General features: G+C 40.1%; 1 protein-coding gene across 1 annotated transcript in view; it reads right to left on the reverse strand.

Moving 5' to 3' along the window:
* Positions 1 to 2,443: 2,443 nt before the first annotated feature.
* MED12 (mediator complex subunit 12) overlaps positions 2,444 to 19,820 on the reverse strand; it is a 588,898-nt gene continuing 571,521 nt past the window's right edge. Inside the window, exon 44 of the mRNA XM_053699086.1 lies at positions 2,444 to 3,203. Within this exon, the coding sequence (XP_053555061.1) occupies positions 3,160 to 3,203 (44 nt within the window). The 3' untranslated portion in view covers positions 2,444 to 3,159. The remainder of the gene's footprint in view (positions 3,204 to 19,820) is intronic.

Consider the following 19,820-nt stretch of genomic DNA (forward strand, 5'->3'; position numbering starts at 1 on the left):
GGTAGGGAAGTTAAAATTTACAAGTTCCATCAGTCTTTGGATGAAATCTTAAACTTTAGCATTACTTGAAAATTTTTGTCATTGAATATAAATTGTCTTTTTTTATTAAATAAAAAAAAATGTATAAATGTACATGGGGAAAACTACCTCCCCCACAACTTTACTCCAAAAACTCTGTAATCTTGTCAGAACAACTGTCTTGGATAAACACTAGATGCAAGGTGATATACAACCTTCCTTCATAAAAGAACAATAACAACAAAATTAAACTTCCATGATTCAGATAGAGAACACAATTTTAAACAACTTTACAATTCACTTCCATTTTTTAAATCTGCACAATCTTTTTACATATACATTTTCTGAGGCACCACCTCCTACTAAGCATGTGCAAGACATCACATAATATAAGTATATGCATTTTGTGATTGGCTGATGGCTGTCAGATAAGGAAATGGGAAGGCAAAAGGAACTAACTGAAATTTATCAGAAAATTTTTTTCTAATACTTATTTGAAATTGAACCTAAATGCTTTTGCATTGTCTTTTTAGTATGCTTTTGCTGATAATGCTATTCTACTCTGTTTAATGGTCATTTTAACCTGTGCTACATGCGCATCCATAACAGGTCAGAGTCTATTTTCTGTCTGGGTTGATCAGCTGCTTACTCACTATGACGGACTTACCTGGCCTCTCGCCACCTAGTGACGGATGAGGACTGGAGCTGAGAAATGGTATTATAAAGTTTGTCACAGGTAAATTGTATAGCACAAACACAAGTCAGATAGACGGCCACAGCGAAATATCAGAAGGGAAATGTGCCAGGTAAATGTTCTATGACAAAGTATGCCACACTGAAATGCACCTGAGCTACTCTGTTTATGTCATAAAAATGTAAATGCAAAAACACGCTCTTGATGCGCATCCAGTGCTATGGAACTATACAAATGCATAATAATCTAATGTAAGGGACACAATATTAAAGGGATGTGAAACCAAACATTTTCTTTTGTAATCCAGATAGAACAGAACATTTTAAAAGTTTTCAATTTACTTCTGTTATTAAATTTGCTTTTTCTCATGGTATTCTTTGTTGAAAAGATGCCTAGGTAGGTGTCTGAAGAACTATATGGGAGGAAATAGTGCTGCAACATTGTTGCAAAACTGCTGCAGCCACGTGCACGCTTCTGAGCTTACCTCCCTGCTTTGCAACAAAAGATACCAAGAGAACTAAGAAAAGTTGATAATAGAAGTCAATTAGAGCATGCAATTTTAATCAAACCTATCTGAATCATGAAATAAATTGTGGGGTTTCATGTCCCTTTAAAGAACTATATGTGCTGGTTTTCTCTATAATTCCCAACATGCTGCATTTGTATTTGATATTAAAATAAATTCCTCCGGAGAAATATATCTGATAGCAACTTGTAACATTCTGAGATAAGCACACTTGCCTCATTTATAATTATTATTTATATTTTGCAGTATTATTTAAATGATGGCAGCAATTCTCTGCCTGTAGAGAAACACTGATCTACAGACGGGGCTCTCTACTCATTCAGCTAATCTATTATTGCCTATTATAAATATTCCCATTGTATATTGCACCTATTTTTATAGCACTATTGAATTGGTTGGCACTCTAATAACGTAATCAATTCCTATAAAGGCTACCCAAAAAACTGTCACGTTTTAAGGAAATCCAGAGTTACAAGGTTTACACAAACATTTATCTTAAAGGGACAGTAAACACCTGTTAGGCCAACACATTTCTGCTTTGCTATAGATCATCATCCAAGTCTAAACATTTGTAAACCAACTCTTGTTTGTTGCAACTGTTTTTCAGTAGCCAAACTCCACCCACCATTTGCCTTATTTAGAGGGGCCAATCTAGGCTTTAGTCTTCAGACAACAAGGCTAAGCACAGTCATTTTATTAATATAAAGGGAATTGCTTTGCAGTTATATTGTAAAGCCAGTTAGGGAAAAATAAGTAGGGTTTTACTTGAGAAGTTTGCAGTGGGCACTGCAAGCTCAGGATTATTACAAAATCCACAATTTTCAAAAGGTAAATTGCATTAAAAAGGAGCAAAATAAAGAAGTATATTGCAAAGTTGTTTTACTATACATAACTCACTAGGCTATATTAAAATACCAAGGTGTTTAATGTCCCTTTAATCAAAGAGTTGGCAGGCTCCTATCCACAATCCGTTCTGACCAATCAGAATGACATAATACCACTCACCAGTAACAGAACCAGATGGAAAAAAACAATTATGCCTCACCTGTTGCTGCATAGCAAGAATAGACTGAAGACAAATTCTTCTTCTTCACATGGACATTACAGTAAGTGGACTTGGGTATTAAATTCTTATTTTTATAGTAAAGTAGTAGAAGGAAACACTGTTTAGCAAGCATAAAATATACAACGTATCACACTAAATCTTTGCTTTTTGATGTTTACTTATATAAAATCATATTTTTTTTTTTAGATTAACAGAAGTTCTAAATGGTTGTTTAAAAGTGCTCTGAAAGGAGAAAATCCATTATGCTCTCATTCAGTATGGATGGACATCCCTTTGCTACATGTAACTGATAAGTGTGTTAAGAGGTATTCCAAAATGGCAGAAACAGAGTGGCTGAAACATTTATCAGGTGAGCATTACTGGGTGTGGTAGCAAAGTCCTGCTCACTGGCTTTAAATGCAACATCAGATAACACTTGATGCAACAAACTTACTCCCAAGCAACCAAATGTTGTAGATATCACACTCCAAACCAGTACAGAGCCTTAAACGGTACACATACAGTGGCGGAGATCAAGTGGTCTTTTAAATAAATTAGAAAATGACAATTTAATCATCTGGTTAACAAAATACTAAAAACTTTTAAAAGATAAAATGTCCACAAGACACTTTGGTCTTTCCTCAGCTTTCAGAGCAACCCAAATAAATCTTTGATTGGGTTTTATCCAGCTCCAAGGTCTCTCCTTGATTTGATTTTATATGGAGTTCACAAGACATGTGGCATATTCTTTCAGTTTCTCACATGAGCCACATAATTATCTTTCCAGATACTGTACAACTTCTACATCTGCAGCTCTGTATCTTGTCTCACAACTAGGATGGAGCCACATAGCTGTAGGTTGTAGCCATTTCTTGATCAAAAGCGTCCAAACGGATTGGAAGTTTGCTGTGTCTGTGTATCTAAAAGAACAACATTGAAGTCCGTTAAGGTAAATGTCAATGACAGTTGGCTTAAGAGACAAACAGGGTATTGATGAACAGAAAACAGTGTCAAGTTCTAATAGAGCTGTCTCAATATTCACCTTCAACATTCGCTTAGAAACTGATTAATGCACTCATTGTGGTACCAAATGTTCCTTAAAGTGATGGTAAATTTGAGCGTATAACAAATGCTAGGATTTACCATCACTAAAAATAAACAGTTTCAGTCTGCATTTACTAAAAAAGAAAAAGCTTTGCGGCAAGTATATTGCCAACTCCAGCGCACATGGCACAGCGCTCTTCTCCAATGAGGTGACGTTTCCACCTCTAGCTGTGCCAAGATGTCAGTTGACTATTGGTTTAGAGTTGGAAACATCACCTCATTAAAGAAGAGCGCTGTGCCGTGGGCAGCCGGAGTTAGCAATATACTGGATGCATGTTTGTTATACACTTGGATTTACCATCATTTTAAAACATGTTTTTCACTTTGATATACTGTTTTATGCTCTCTTGAATTATGTAGAACTTTCACAGTCTTCAGTGTTCTTCACCTCCCTACCCCATATTCCTCTAATTCCTGGCAGCATCAGTTCACATATAATTAAGCCAGAAAACAACCCCTAGACAAAACAAAAATTAAAACACACTGCCCTATATCATTGTCAGTTTCTGAGTATATGGATCATTTATACTAAAATCTTGTGTCCAACAGATAAAATAAACCATTTTCCAATGAAACTTGCAGACAAATTTAAAGTTCCTATAGACAGAAAAATGAATGCAAATATTATAAACTGTTTTAGATTTAATATAAAAGTCTATATCTAATTTTATTATTGATTAGTTAAATGGACCTTGAAGCGGTCAGTTCAACAATTCTTTCAAAACATGGAATATTAGATGAAAATGCAAATCTTAAAATACTGCCAATGCATTTGCCTATAAACCTTGCAACTTCAAAACCGGTACATTTTAAACCATTATGAAACCCATTAATCTGAAATCCCACAGCTGTTTTTGGTAATCCATTGAGACAAGTTCCCAAATTCTATCTTAATGGACATTCTCACTTATATTCTTCCAAAGACATAGGTCTTCCCTCATTCTAACCAGAAAATAATTATATTAAAATGGGAAATAGCTATAGACATTAGATGTAGTTAGATGTTGTCACATCTATATTTGACGGACAAAAGGTGATTTCCTTATGACAAAAAATACATTTAGGCAAAAAAAATCTGTAACCGTTTTTCCAGAATAAATCATCAGTGTACAAGAATAGCATTGCTTAATCTGTCTGCACAAACTCTCACCCTGTTAGAGGAGATTTAACCTGTTGACTTCTGAGATAAAAACAGAATTTATGTTTACCTGATAAATTACTTTCTCCAACGGTGTGTCCGGTCCACGGCGTCATCCTTACTTGTGGGATATTCTCTTCCCCAGCAGGAAATGGCAAAGAGCCCAGCAAAGCTGGTCACATGATCCCTCCTAGGCTCCGCCTACCCCAGTCATTCGACCGACGTTAAGGAGGAATATTTGCATAGGAGAAACCATATGGTACCGTGGTGACTGTAGTTAAAGAAAATAAATTATCAGACCTGATTAAAAAAAACCAGGGCGGGCCGTGGACCGGACACACCGTTGGAGAAAGTAATTTATCAGGTAAACATAAATTCTGTTTTCTCCAACATAGGTGTGTCCGGTCCACGGCGTCATCCTTACTTGTGGGAACCAATACCAAAGCTTTAGGACACGGATGAAGGGAGGGAGCAAATCAGGTCACCTAAATGGAAGGCACCACGGCTTGCAAAACCTTTCTCCCAAAAATAGCCTCAGAAGAAGCAAAAGTATCAAACTTGTAAAATTTGGTAAAAGTGTGCAGTGAAGACCAAGTCGCTGCCCTACATATCTGATCAACAGAAGCCTCGTTCTTGAAGGCCCATGTGGAAGCCACAGCCCTAGTGGAATGAGCTGTGATTCTTTCGGGAGGCTGCCGTCCGGCAGTCTCGTAAGCCAATCTGATGATGCTTTTAATCCAAAAAGAGAGAGAGGTAGAAGTTGCTTTTTGACCTCTCCTTTTACCAGAATAAACAACAAACAAGGAAGATGTTTGTCTAAAATCCTTTGTAGCATCTAAATAGAATTTTAGAGCGCGAACAACATCCAAATTGTGCAACAAACGTTCCTTCTTTGAAACTGGTTTCGGACACAGAGAAGGTACGATAATCTCCTGGTTAATGTTTTTGTTAGAAACAACTTTTGGAAGAAAACCAGGTTTAGTACGTAAAACCACCTTATCTGCATGGAACACCAGATAAGGAGGAGAACACTGCAGAGCAGATAATTCTGAAACTCTTCTAGCAGAAGAAATTGCAACTAAAAACAAAACTTTCCAAGATAATAACTTAATATCAACGGAATGCAAGGGTTCAAACGGAACCCCCTGAAGAACTGAAAGAACTAAATTGAGACTCCAAGGAGGAGTCAAAGGTTTGTAAACAGGCTTAATTCTAACCAGAGCCTGAACAAAGGCTTGAACATCTGGCACAGCAGCCAGTTTTTTGTGAAGTAACACCGACAAGGCAGAAATCTGTCCCTTCAGGGAACTTGCAGATAATCCTTTTTCCAATCCTTCTTGAAGGAAGGATAGAATCCTAGGAATCTTAACCTTGTCCCAAGAGAATCCTTTAGATTCACACCAACAGATATATTTTTTCCAAATTTTGTGGTAAATCTTTCTAGTTACAGGCTTTCTGGCCTGAACAAGAGTATCAATAACAGAATCTGAGAACCCTCGCTTCGATAAAATCAAGCGTTCAATCTCCAAGCAGTCAGCTGGAGTGAAACCAGATTCGGATGTTCGAACGGACCCTGAACAAGAAGGTCTCGTCTCAAAGGTAGCTTCCAAGGTGGAGCCGATGACATATTCACCAGATCTGCATACCAAGTCCTGCGTGGCCACGCAGGAGCTATCAAGATCCCAGACGCCCTCTCCTGATTGATCCTGGCTACCAGCCTGGGGATGAGAGGAAACGGCGGGAACACATAAGCTAGTTTGAAGGTCCAAGGTGCTACTAGTGCATCCACTAGAGCCGCCTTGGGATCCCTGGATCTGGACCCGTAGCAAGGAACTTTGAAGTTCTGACGAGAGGCCATCAGATCCATGTCTGGAATGCCCCACAGCTGAGTGACTTGGGCAAAGATTTCCGGATGGAGTTCCCACTCCCCCGGATGCAATGTCTGACGACTCAGAAAATCCGCTTCCCAATTTTCCACTCCTGGGATGTGGATAGCAGACAGGTGGCAGGAGTGAGACTCCGCCCATAGAATGATTTTGGTCACTTCTTCCATCGCTAGGGAACTCCTTGTTCCCCCCTGATGGTTGATGTACGCAACAGTTGTCATGTTGTCTGATTGAAACCGTATGAACTTGGCCCTCGCTAGCTGAGGCCAAGCCTTGAGAGCATTGAATATCGCTCTCAGTTCCAGAATATTTATCGGTAGAAGAGATTCTTCCCGAGACCAAAGACCCTGAGCTTTCAGGGATCCCCAGACCGCGCCCCAGCCCATCAGACTGGCGTCGGTCGTGACAATGACCCACTCTGGTCTGCGGAATGTCATCCCTTGTGACAGGTTGTCCAGGGACAGCCACCAACGGAGTGAGTCTCTGGTCCTCTGATTTACTTGTATCTTCGGAGACAAGTCTGTATAGTCCCCATTCCACTGACTGAGCATGCACAGTTGTAATGGTCTTAGATGAATGCGCGCAAAAGGAACTATGTCCATTGCCGCTACCATCAACCCGATCACTTCCATGCACTGAGCTATGGAAGGAAGAGGAACGGAATGAAGTATCCGACAAGAGTCTAGAAGCCTTGTTTTTCTGGCCTCTGTCAGAAAAATCCTCATTTCTAAGGAGTCTATTATTGTTCCCAAGAAGGGAACCCTTGTTGACGGGGATAGAGAACTCTTTTCCACGTTCACTTTCCATCCGTGAGATCTGAGAAAGGCCAGGACAATGTCCGTGTGAGCCTTTGCTTGAGGAAGGGACGACGCTTGAATCAGAATGTCGTCCAAGTAAGATACTACAGCAATGCCCCTTGGTCTTAGCACAGCTAGAAGGGACCCTAGTACCTTTGTGAAAATCCTTGGAGCAGTGGCTAATCCGAAAGGAAGCGCCACGAACTGGTAATGTTTGTCCAGGAATGCGAACCTTAGGAACCGATGATGTTCCTTGTGGATAGGAATATGTAGATACGCATCCTTTAAATCCACCGTGGTCATGAATTGACCTTCCTGGATGGAAGGAAGAATAGTTCGAATGGTTTCCATCTTGAACGATGGAACCTAGAGAAACTTGTTTAAGATCTTGAGATCTAAGATTGGTCTGAACGTTCCCTCTTTTTTGGGAACTATGAACAGATTGGAGTAGAACCCCATCCCTTGTTCTCTTAATGGAACAGGATGAATCACTCCCATTTTTAACAGGTCTTCTACACAATGTAAGAATGCCTGTCTTTTTATGTGGTCTGAAGACAACTGAGACCTGTGGAACCTCCCCCTTGGGGGAAGTCCCTTGAATTCCAGAAGATAACCTTGGGAGACTATTTCTAGCGCCCAAGGATCCAGAACATCTCTTGCCCAAGCCTGAGCGAAGAGAGAGAGTCTGCCCCCCACCAGATCCGGTCCCGGATCGGGGGCCAACATTTCATGCTGTCTTGGTAGCAGTGGCAGGTTTCTTGGCCTGCTTTCCCTTGTTCCAGCCTTGCATTGGTCTCCAAGCTGGCTTGGCTTGAGAAGTATTACCCTCTTGCTTAGAGGACGTAGCACTTGGGGCTGGGTCCGTTTCTACGAAAGGGACGAAAATTAGGTTTATTTTTTGCCTTGAAAGGCCGATCCTGAGGAAGGGCGTGGCCCTTACCCCCAGTGATATCAGAGATAATCTCTTTCAAGTCAGGGCCAAACAGCGTTTTCCCCTTGAAAGGAATGTTAAGTAGCTTGTTCTTGGAAGACGCATCAGCCGACCAAGATTTCAACCAAAGCGCTCTGCGCGCCACAATAGCAAACCCAGAATTCTTAGCCGCTAACCTAGCCAATTGCAAAGTGACGTCTAGGGTGAAAGAATTAGCCAATTTGAGAGCATTGATTCTGTCCATAATCTCCTCCAAAGGAGGAGAATCACTATCGACCGCTCTTATCAGATCATCGAACCAGAAACATGCGGCTGTAGCGACAGGGACAATGCATGAAATTGGTTGTAGAAGGTAACCTTGCTGAACAAACATTTTTTTAAGCAAACCTTCTAATTTTTTATCCATAGGATCTTTGAAAGCACAACTATCCTCTATGGGTATAGTGGTGCGTTTGTTTAAAGTGGAAACCGCTCCCTCGACCTTGGGGACTGTCTGCCATAAGTCCTTTCTGGGGTCGACCATAGGAAACAATTTTTTAAATATGGGGGGAGGGACGAAAGGAATACCGGGCCTTTCCCATTCTTTATTAACAATGTCCGCCACCCGCTTGGGTATAGGAAAAGCTTCTGGGAGCCCCGGCACCTCTAGGAACTTGTCCATTTTACAAAGTTTCTCTGGGATGACCAACTTGTCACAATCATCCAGAGTGGATAATACCTCCTTAAGCAGAATGCGGAGATGTTCCAACTTAAATGTAAATGCAATCACATCAGGTTCAGCCTGTTGAGAAATGTTCCCTGAATCAGTAATTTCTCCCTCAGACAAAACCTCCCTGGCCCCATCAGACTGGGTTAGGGGCCCTTCAGAAATATTATTATCAGCGTCGTCATGCTCTTCAGTATCTAAAACAGAGCAGCCGCGCTTACGCTGATAAGTGTTCATTTTGGCTAAAATGTTTTTGACAGAATTATCCATTACAGCCGTTAATTGTTGCATAGTAAGGAGTATTGGCGCGCTAGATGTACTAGGGGCCTCCTGAGTGGGCAAGACTCGTGTAGACGAAGGAGGGAATGATGCAGTACCATGCTTACTCCCCTCACTTGAGGAATCATCTTGGGCATCATTGTCATTATCACATAAATCACATTTATTTAAATGAATAGGAATTCTGGCTTCCCCACATTCAGAACACAGTCTATCTGGTAGTTCAGACATGTTAAACAGGCATAAACTTGATAACAAAGTACAAAAAACGTTTTAAAATAAAACCGTTACTGTCACTTTAAATTTTAAACTGAACACACTTTATTACTGCAATTGCGAAAAAACATGAAGGAATTGTTCAAAATTCACCAAATTTTCACCACAGTGTCTTAAAGCCTTAAAAGTATTGCACACCAAATTTGGAAGCTTTAACCCTTAAAATAACGGAACCGGAGCCGTTTTGAACTTTAACCCCTTTACAGTCCCTGGTATCTGCTTTGCTGAGACCCAACCAAGCCCAAAGGGGAATACGATACCAAATGACGCCTTCAGAAAGTCTTTTCTAAGTATCAGAGCTCCTCTCACATGCGACTGCATGCCATGCCTCTCAAAAACAAGTGCGCAACACCGGCGCGAAAATGAGGCTCTGCTTATGCTTTGGGAAAGCCCCTAAAGAATAAGGTGTCTAAACCAGTGCCTGCCGATATTATTATATCAAAATACCCAGATAAAATGATTCCTCAAGGCTAAATATGTGTTAATAATGAATCGAGTTAGCCCAAAAAAAGTCTACAGTTTTAATAAGCCCTTGTGAAGCCCTTATTTACGATCGTAATAAACATGGCTTACCGGATCCCATAGGGAAAATGACAGCTTCCAGCATTACATCGTCTTGTTAGAATGTGTCATACCTCAAGCAGCAAGAGACTGCACACTGTTCCCCCAACTGAAGTTAATTGCTCTCAACAGTCCTGTGTGGAACAGCCATGGATTTTAGTGACGGTTGCTAAAATCATTTTCCTCATACAAACAGAAATCTTCATCTCTTTTCTGTTTCTGAGTAAATAGTACATACCAGCACTATTTCAAAATAACAAACTCTTGATTGAATAATAAAAACTACAGTTAAACACTAAAAAACTCTAAGCCATCTCCGTGGAGATGTTGCCTGTACAACGGCAAAGAGAATGACTGGGGTAGGCGGAGCCTAGGAGGGATCATGTGACCAGCTTTGCTGGGCTCTTTGCCATTTCCTGTTGGGGAAGAGAATATCCCACAAGTAAGGATGACGCCGTGGACCGGACACACCTATGTTGGAGAAAATAAGAACAGAAGCTAAGGACACAAGTAGAAAATTTCAGCATTAATGCAAAACCATGATTAATCTGTACAACACCTTGTAGAAGATTACTAGATATCCAACAAGGTGTAACTGCCCTCAGAATTTTGAGAAAACTAGAAATTATCACACAAATAAGCAATTTCTATATCTTGGCCCATATCCTGGGTAATACCAGTGAGACCCCCTTCCAAGAGGGGCATGGACAGAAATGCCCACTCCCCTAATTACATAATAATTTGATCAACTGAAGCCTAATTCTTGAAAGCCCAAGATGTGGCAACCGATCAATTAGAACAAGCTGTAATTCTGAGGATGAAGCTGACCCGCCTCCAAATAAGCTTTTCGAATCAAAAGTTTCAATCAAGAAGCTAAAAGAAATAGCAGAGGCTTTCTGGCCTTTCTTAGACTAGAAGTCTGTCTGAAATCCTTAGTAGCATCAACATAACATTTCAATGCTCTAACAACATCCAAAGAACGTAAAGATCTTTCAGTAGCATTTTATGGATTGGGACACAAGGAGGGAACGACAATTTCTCTATTAATGTTGTGCTAGTAACAACTTTAGGTAGAATTTTTAATGTAGTCCACAAAACAGCTTGATCGTTGATGGAAAATCAGATAATGGGACTCTAGAGAGAGCAGACAATTCACAAACTCTTCTAGCCAAAGAGATAGCCAAAAGAAACCACACTTTCCATGAAAGTATTTTAATGTCCAATTTATGCATAGATTTAAAAATTGGAGCCTGTAAAACTTTAAATACCAGGTTAAGACTCCAAGGAGGAGAAAACAAAATTTATGCTAACCAGATAAATTTCTTTCTGTCTTGACACGATGAGTCCACAGATCATCTAATTACCAATTGGGCTATATCACTCCTGCCCAGCAGGAGGCGGCAAAGAGCACCACAGCAAAGCTGTTAAATATCACCTCCCTTCCCACTTATTCGACCGAAGTAAAGGAGATAAAGGAAGCAACAAGGTGCAGAGGTGTCTGAAGTTTATAACATACTAACAACCTGTCTAAATAACAGGGCAGGCTGTGGACTCATTGTGTCAAGAAATAAATTTATCAGGTAAGCATAAATTTTGTTTTCTTTCTAATGATACGATGAGTCCACGGATCATCTAATTACTATTGGGAATCAATACCCAAGCTAGTGTACACAGATGGTAAGGGAGAGACAAGACAGGGAACCTAAACGGAAGGCACCACTGCTTGAAGAACCTTTCTCCCAAAAGCGGCCTCAGCTCAGGCAAAAGTGTCAAATCTATAGAATTTTTTAAAAGTGTGAAGAGAGGACCAAGTTGCAGCCTTGCAAATCTGTTCCACAGAAGCTTCATTTTTGAATGCCCAGGAGGAAGAAACAGCCCTCGTAGAATGAGCCGTAACTCTCTCCGGAGGCTGCTGTCCAGCAGTTTCATAGGCAAAGCGTATGATACTCTTCAACTAGAAAGAAAGAGAGAAGTAGCCGTAGCTTTCTGTCCCTTACGTTTTCCAGAAAAAAAACACAAAGCAGAAGACTGACTGAAATCCTTAACTGCCTGTAAATAGAATTTTAGTGCACATACCACGTCCAGATTGTGCAGAAGTTGTTCCTTCTGAGAAGAAGGATTAGGACACAAAGAAGGAACAATCTCCTGAATAATGTTCCGGTCAGAAACTACTTTAGGGAGAAACCCTAATCTGGAACACAAAACTACCTTATCCGAATGAAAAAACATAATTTATGTAAGAACTTACCTGATAAATTCATTTCTTTCATATTAGCAAGAGTCCATGAGCTAGTGACGTATGGGATATACATTCCTACCAGGAGGGGCAAAGTTTCCCAAACCTCAAAATGCCTATAAATACACCCCTCACCACACCCACAATTCAGTTTAACGAATAGCCAAGAAGTGGGGTGATAAAAAAGTGCGAAAGCATATAAAATAAGGAATTGGAATAATTGTGCTTTATACAAAATCATAACCACCACAAAAAAAGGGCGGGCCTCATGGACTCTTGCTAATATGAAAGAAATGAATTTATCAGGTAAGTTCTTACATAAATTATGTTTTCTTTCATGTAATTAGCAAGAGTCCATGAGCTAGTGACGTATGGGATAATGATTACCCAAGATGTGGATCTTTCCACACAAGAGTCACTAGAAAGGGAGGGATAAAATAAAGACAGCCAATTCCTGCTGAAAATAATCCACACCCAAAATAAAGTTTAATGAAAAACATAAGCAGAAGATTCAAACTGAAACCGCTGCCTGAAGTACTTTTCTACCAAAAACTGCTTCAGAAGAAGAAAATACATCAAAATGGTAGAATTTAGTAAAAGTATGCAAAGAGGACCAAGTTGCTGCTTTGCAAATCTGATCAACCGAAGCTTCATTCCTAAACGCCCAGGAAGTAGAAACTGACCTAGTAGAATGAGCTGTAATCCTCTGAGGCGGAGTTTTACCCGACTCAACATAGGCAAGATGAATTAAAGATTTCAACCAAGATGCCAAAGAAATGGCAGAAGCTTTCTGGCCTTTTCTAGCACCGGAAAAAATAACAAATAGACTAGAAGTCTTTCGGAAAGACTTAGTAGCTTCAACATAATATTTCAAAGCTCTAACAACATCCAAAGAATGCAACGATTTCTCCTTAGAATTCTTAGGATTAGGACATAATGAAGGAACCACAATTTCTCTACTAATGTTGTTGGAATTCACAACTTTAGGTAAAAATTCAAAAGAAGTTCGCAACACCGCCTTATCCTGATGAAAAATCAGAAAAGGAGACTCACAAGAAAGAGCAGATAATTCAGAAACTCTTCTGGCAGAAGAGATGGCCAAAAGGAACAAAACTTTCCAAGAAAGTAATTTAATGTCCAATGAATGCATAGGTTCAAACGGAGGAGCTTGAAGAGCTCCCAGAACCAAATTCAAACTCCAAGGAGGAGAAATTGACTTAATGACAGGTTTTATACGAACCAAAGCTTGTACAAAACAATGAATATCAGGAAGATTAGCAATCTTTCTGTGAAAAAGAACAGAAAGAGCAGAGATTTGACCTTTCAAGGAACTTGCGGACAAACCCTTATCTAAACCCATCCTGAAGAAACTGTAAAATTCTCGGAATTCTAAAAGAATGCCAAGAAAAATGATGAGAAAGACACCAAGAAATATAAGTCTTCCAGACTCTATAATATATCTCTCTAGATACAGATTTACGAGCCTGTAACATAGTATTAATCACAGAGTCAGAGAAACCTCTTTGACCAAGAATCAAGCGTTCAATCTCCATACCTTTAAATTTAAGGATTTCAGATCCTGATGGAAAAAAGGACCTTGAGACAGAAGGTCTGGTCTTAACGGAAGAGTCCACGGTTGGCAAGAGGCCATCCGGACAAGATCCGCATACCAAAACCTGTGAGGCCATGCCGGAGCTACCAGCAGAACAAACTAGCATTCCTTCAGAATCTTGGAGATTACTCTTGGAAGAAGAACTAGAGGCGGAAAGATATAAGCAGGATGATACTTCCAAGGAAGTGATAATGCATCCACTGCCTCCGCCTGAGGATCCCGGGATCTGGACAGATACCTGGGAAGTTTCTTGTTTAGATGAGACGCCATCAGATCTATTTCTGGAAGTTCCCACATTTGAACAATCTGAAGAAATACCTCTGGGTCAAGAGACCATTCGCCCGGATGCAACGTTTGGCGACTGAGATAATCCGCTTCCCAATTGTCTATACCTGGGATATGAACCGCAGAGATTAGACAGGAGCTGGATTCCGCCCAAACCAAAATTCGAGATACTTCTTTCATAGCCAGAGGACTGTGAGTCCCTCCTTGATGATTGATGTATGCCACAGTAGTGACATTGTCTGTTTGAAAACAAATGAACGATTCTCTCTTCAGAAGAGGCCAAAACTGAAGAGCTCTGAAAATTGCACGGAGTTCCAAAATATTGATTGGTAATCTCACCTCCTGAGATTCCCAAACTCCTTGTGCCGTCAGAGATCCCCACACAGCTCCCAACCTGTGAGACTTGCATCTGTTGAAATTACAGTCCAGGTCGGAAGCACAAAAGAAGCCCCCTGAATTAAACGATGGTGATCTGTCCACCACGTTAGAGAGTGTCGAACAATCGGTTTTAAAGATATTAATTGAGATATCTTTGTGTAATCCTTGCACCATTGATTCAGCATACAGAGCTGAAGAGGTCGCATGTGAAAACGAGCAAAGGGGATCGCGTCCGATGCAGCAGTCATAAGACCTAGAATTTCCATGCATAAGGCTACCGAAGGGAATGATTGTGACTGAAGGTTTCGACAAGCTGAAATCAATTTTAGACGTCTCTTGTCTGTTAAAGACAGAGTCATGGACACTGAATCTATCTGGAAACCCAGAAAAGTTACCCTTGTCTGAGGAATCAATGAACTTTTTGGTAAATTGATCCTCCAACCATGATCTTGAAGAAACAACACAAGTCGATTCGTATGAGATTCTGCTAAATGTAAAGACTGAGCAAGTACCAAGATATCGTCCAAATAAGGAAATACCACAATACCCTGTTCTCTGATTACAGACAGAAGGGCACCGAGAACCTTTGTAAAAATTCTTGGAGCTGTAGCTAGGCCAAACGGCAGAGCCACAAACTGGTAATGCTTGTCCAGAAAAGAGAATCTCAGGAACTGATAATGATCTGGATGAATCGGAATATGCAGATATGCATCCTGTAAATCTATTGTGGACATATAATGCCCTTGCTGAACAAAAGGCAAGATAGTCCTTACAGTTACCATCTTGAACGTTGGTATCCTTACATAACGATTCAATATTTTTAGATCCAGAACTGGTCTGAAGGAATTCTCCTTCTTTGGTACAATGAAGAGATTTGAATAAAACCCCATCCCCTGTTCCGGAACTGGAACTGGCATAATTACTCCAGCCAACTCTAGATCTGAAACACAATTCAGAAATGCTTGAGCTTTCACTGGATTTACTGGGACACGGGAAAGAAAAAATCTCTTTGCAGGAGGTCTCATCTCGAAACCAATTCTGTACCCTTCTGAAACAATGTTCTGAATCCAAAGATTGTGAACAGAATTGATCCAAATTTCTTTGAACAAACGTAACCTGCCCCCTACCAGCTGAGCTGGAATGAGGGCCGCACCTTCATGTGGACTTAGAAGCAGGCTTTGCCTTTCTAGCAGGCTTGGATTTATTCCAGACCGGAGATGGTTTCCAAACTGAAACTGCTCCTGAGGATGAAGGATTAGGCTTTTGTTCTTTGTTGAAACGAAAGGAACGAAAACGATTATTAGCCCTGTTTTTACCCTTATCCTGTGGTAAAAAAGTTCCTTTCCCACCAGTAACAGTTGAGATAATAGAATCCAACTGAGAACCAAATAATTTGTTACCCTGGAAAGAAATGGAAAGTAGAGTTGATTTAGAAGCCATATCAGCATTCCAAGTCTTAAGCCATAAAGCTCTTCTAGCTAAAATAGCTAGAGACATAAACCTGACATCAACTCTGATAATATCAAAAATGGCATCACAGATAAAATTATTAGCATGCTGAAGAATAATAATAATATCATGAGAATCATGATCTGTTACTTGTTGCGCTAAAGTTTCCAACCAAAAAGTTGAAGCTGCAGCAACATCAGCCAATGATATAGCAGGTCTAAGAAGATTACCTGAACACAGATAAGCTTTTCTTAGAAAGGATTCAATTTTCCTATCTAAAGGATCCTTAAACGAAGTACCATCTGACGTAGGAATAGTAGTACGTTTAGCAAGGGTAGAAATAGCCCCATCAACTTTAGGGATTTTGTCCCAAAATTCTAATCTGTCAGACGGCACAGGATATAATTGCTTAAAACGTTTAGAAGGAGTAAATGAATTACCCAATTTATCCCATTCTTTGGAAATTACTGCAGAAATAGCATTAGGAACAGGAAAAACTTCTGGAATAACCACAGGAGATTTAAATACCTTATCTAAACGTTTAGAATTAGTATCAAGAGGACCAGAATCCTCTATTTCTAAAGCAATTAGTACTTCTTTAAGTAAAGAACGAATAAATTCCATTTTAAATAAATATGAAGATTTATCAGCATCAATCTCTGAGACAGAATCCTCTGAACCAGAAGAGTCATCAGAATCAGAATGATGATGTTCATTTAAAAATTCATCTGTAGGGAGAGAAGTTTTAAAAGATTTTTTACGTTTACTAGAAGGAGAAATAACAGACATAGCCTTCTTTATGGATTCAGAAACAAAATCTCTTATGTTATCAGGAACATTCTGCACCTTAGATGTTGAAGGAACTGCAACAGGCAATGGTACTTTACTAAAGGAAATATTATCTGCATTAACAAGTTTGTCATGACAATTAATACAAACAACAGCCGGAGGAATAGCTACCAAAAGTTTACAGCAGATACACTTAGCTTTGGTAGATCCAGCACTAGACAGCGATTTTCCTGTAGTATCTTCTGACTCAGATGCAACGTGAGACATCTTGCAATATGTAAGAGAAAAAACAACATATAAAGCAAAATTGATCAAATTCCTTAAATGACAGTTTCAGGAATGGGAAAAAATGCCAAAGAACAAGCTTCTAGCAACCAGAAGCAATGAAAAAAATGAGACTGAAATAATGTGGAGACAAAAGCGACGCCCATATTTTTTAGCGCCAAATCAGACGCCCACATTATTTGGCGCCAAAAATGACGCCACATCCGGAACGCCGACATTTTTGGCGCAAAAATAACGTAAAAAAATGACGCAACTTCCGGCGACACGTATGACGCCGGAAACGGAAAAGATTTTTTTTGCGCCAAAAAAGTACGCGCCAAGAATGACGCAATAAAATGAAGCATTTTCAGCCCCCGCGAGCCTAATAGCCCACAGGGAAAAAAGAGTCAAATTTTTGAAGGTAAGAAAAAAATGATTAATTCAAGTGCATTATCCCAAATATGAAACTGACTGTCTGAAAAATAAGGAATGTTGAACATTCTGAGTCAAGGCAAATAAATGTTTGAATACATATATTTAGAACTTTATAAACAAAGTGCCCAACCATAGCTTAGAGTGTCACAGAAAATAAGATTTACTTACCCCAGGACACTCATCTACATGTTTGTAGAAAGCCAAACCAGTACTGAAACGAGAATCAGCAGAGGTAATGGTATATATAAGAGTATATCGTCGATCTGAAAAGGGAGGTAAGAGATGAATCTCTACGACCGATAACAGAGAACCTATGAAATAGACCCCGTAGAAGGAGATCACTGCATTCAAATAGGCAATACTCTCCTCACATCCCTCTGACATTCACTGCACGCTGAGAGGAAAACCGGGCTCCAACTTGCTGCGGAGCGCATATCAACGTAGAATCTAGCACAAACTTACTTCACCACCTCCATCGGAGGCAAAGTTTGTAAAACTGAATTGTGGGTGTGGTGAGGGGTGTATTTATAGGCATTTTGAGGTTTGGGAAACTTTGCCCCTCCTGGTAGGAATGTATATCCCATACGTCACTAGCTCATGGACTCTTGCTAATTACATGAAAGAAAACTAAATTTATGCTTACCTGATAAATTACTTTCTTTTACGATATGACGAGTCCACGGATTTCATCCTTACTTGTGGGATATTAACCTCCTGCTAACAGGAAGTGGCAAAGAGCACCACAGCAGATCTGTATATATAGCCCCTCCCCTTCCCCTCCACCCTCATTCGGCCGAAAGTATAGGAAGAGAAAAAGGAAAGGATAAAAAGGTGCAGAGGTGACTGAAGTTTACAAAAAATATAAAGAAAAACTGTCTTAAAAAGAACAGGGTGGGCCGTGGACTCGTCATATCGTAAAAGAAAGTAATTTATCAGGTAAGCATAAATTTAGTTTTCTTTAACAAAGATATGACGAGTCCACGGATTTCATCCTTACTTGTGGGAAACCAATACCAAAGCAATAGGACACGGATGAAAGGGAGGGACAAGACAGGAACCTAAACAGAAAGCACCACTGCTTGAAGAACCTTTCTCCCAAAGATAGCCTCAGAAGAATCAAAAGTATCAAATTTGGAAAAAGTGTGAAGGGACGACCAAGTTGCAGCATTACAAATCTGTTCCACAGATGCATCGTTTTTAAAAGCCCATGTGGAAGCCACAGCCCTAGAAGAATGAGCCGTAATTCTTTCAAGAGGCTGATGTCCAGCAGTCTCATATGCCAGGCGGATGATACTTCTCAGCCAAAAAGAAAGAGAGGCAGCCGTAGCTTTCTGACCCCTACGCTTTCCAGAATAAACAATGAATAATGAAGATGTTTGACGGAAATCCTTAGTTGCCTGTAAGTAAAACTTTAAGGCACGGGCCACATCCAAGTTATGTAACAGACTCTCCTTCTTAGAAGAAGGATTAGTACACAAGGAAGGAACAACAATTTCCTGATTAATATTCTTATTTGAAACAACCTTAGGAAGGAACCCAGGTTTGGTACATAAAAACCACCTTATCAGAATTAAATATGAGATAAAGCAAATCACACTGTAATGCTGAAAGCTCAGAAACTCTTCGAGCAGAAGAAATAGCAACCAAAAACAGAACTTTCCAAGATAATAGTTTAATAATATCTATGGAATGCATAGGTTCCAACGGAACGCCATGCAGAACTCGAAGAACTAAATTCAAACTCCAGGGAGGAGTAATAGGTCTAAATACAGGCTTAATTCTAGATAGAATCTGACAAAAAGACTGAACATCTGATACATTTGCCAAACGTTTGTGAAACAGAATTGACAAAGCTGAAATTTGTCCCTTTAAGGAACTTGCTGATAACCCTTTCTCCAATCCTTCTTGGAGAAAAGATAAAATCCTAGGAATCCTAACTTTACTCCATGAGTAACCCTTGGATTCACACCAAAAAGTTATTTATGCCATATCTTATGATAGATTTTTCTAGTGACAGGCTTTCTAGCATGTATCAAAGTATTGATAACTGAACCAGAGAATCCTCGCTTCGATAAAATCAAGCGCTCAATCTCCACACAGTCAGTTGCAGAGAAATTAGATTTGGATGTTGGAAAGGACCTTGAATGAGAAGGTCCTGTCTCAACAGAAGTTTCCACGGTGGCAGAGAGGACATGTCCACTAGATCTGCATACCAAGCCCTGCGTGGCCACGCAGGCGCTATCAGGATCACTGAAGCTATCTCCTGTTTGATTCGAGCAATCATGCGTGGGAGGAGAGGAAACGGCGGAAACACATAAGCTAGGCTGAACAACCAAGGTACTGCCAAGGCATCTATCAGTTCGGCCTGAGGATCCCTTGACCGGGATCCGTATCATGGAAGCTTGGCATTC

Source organism: Bombina bombina, chromosome 1 (assembly GCF_027579735.1).
Source record: "Bombina bombina isolate aBomBom1 chromosome 1, aBomBom1.pri, whole genome shotgun sequence".
NCBI classification, from domain to species: Eukaryota; Metazoa; Chordata; class Amphibia; order Anura; family Bombinatoridae; genus Bombina; species Bombina bombina.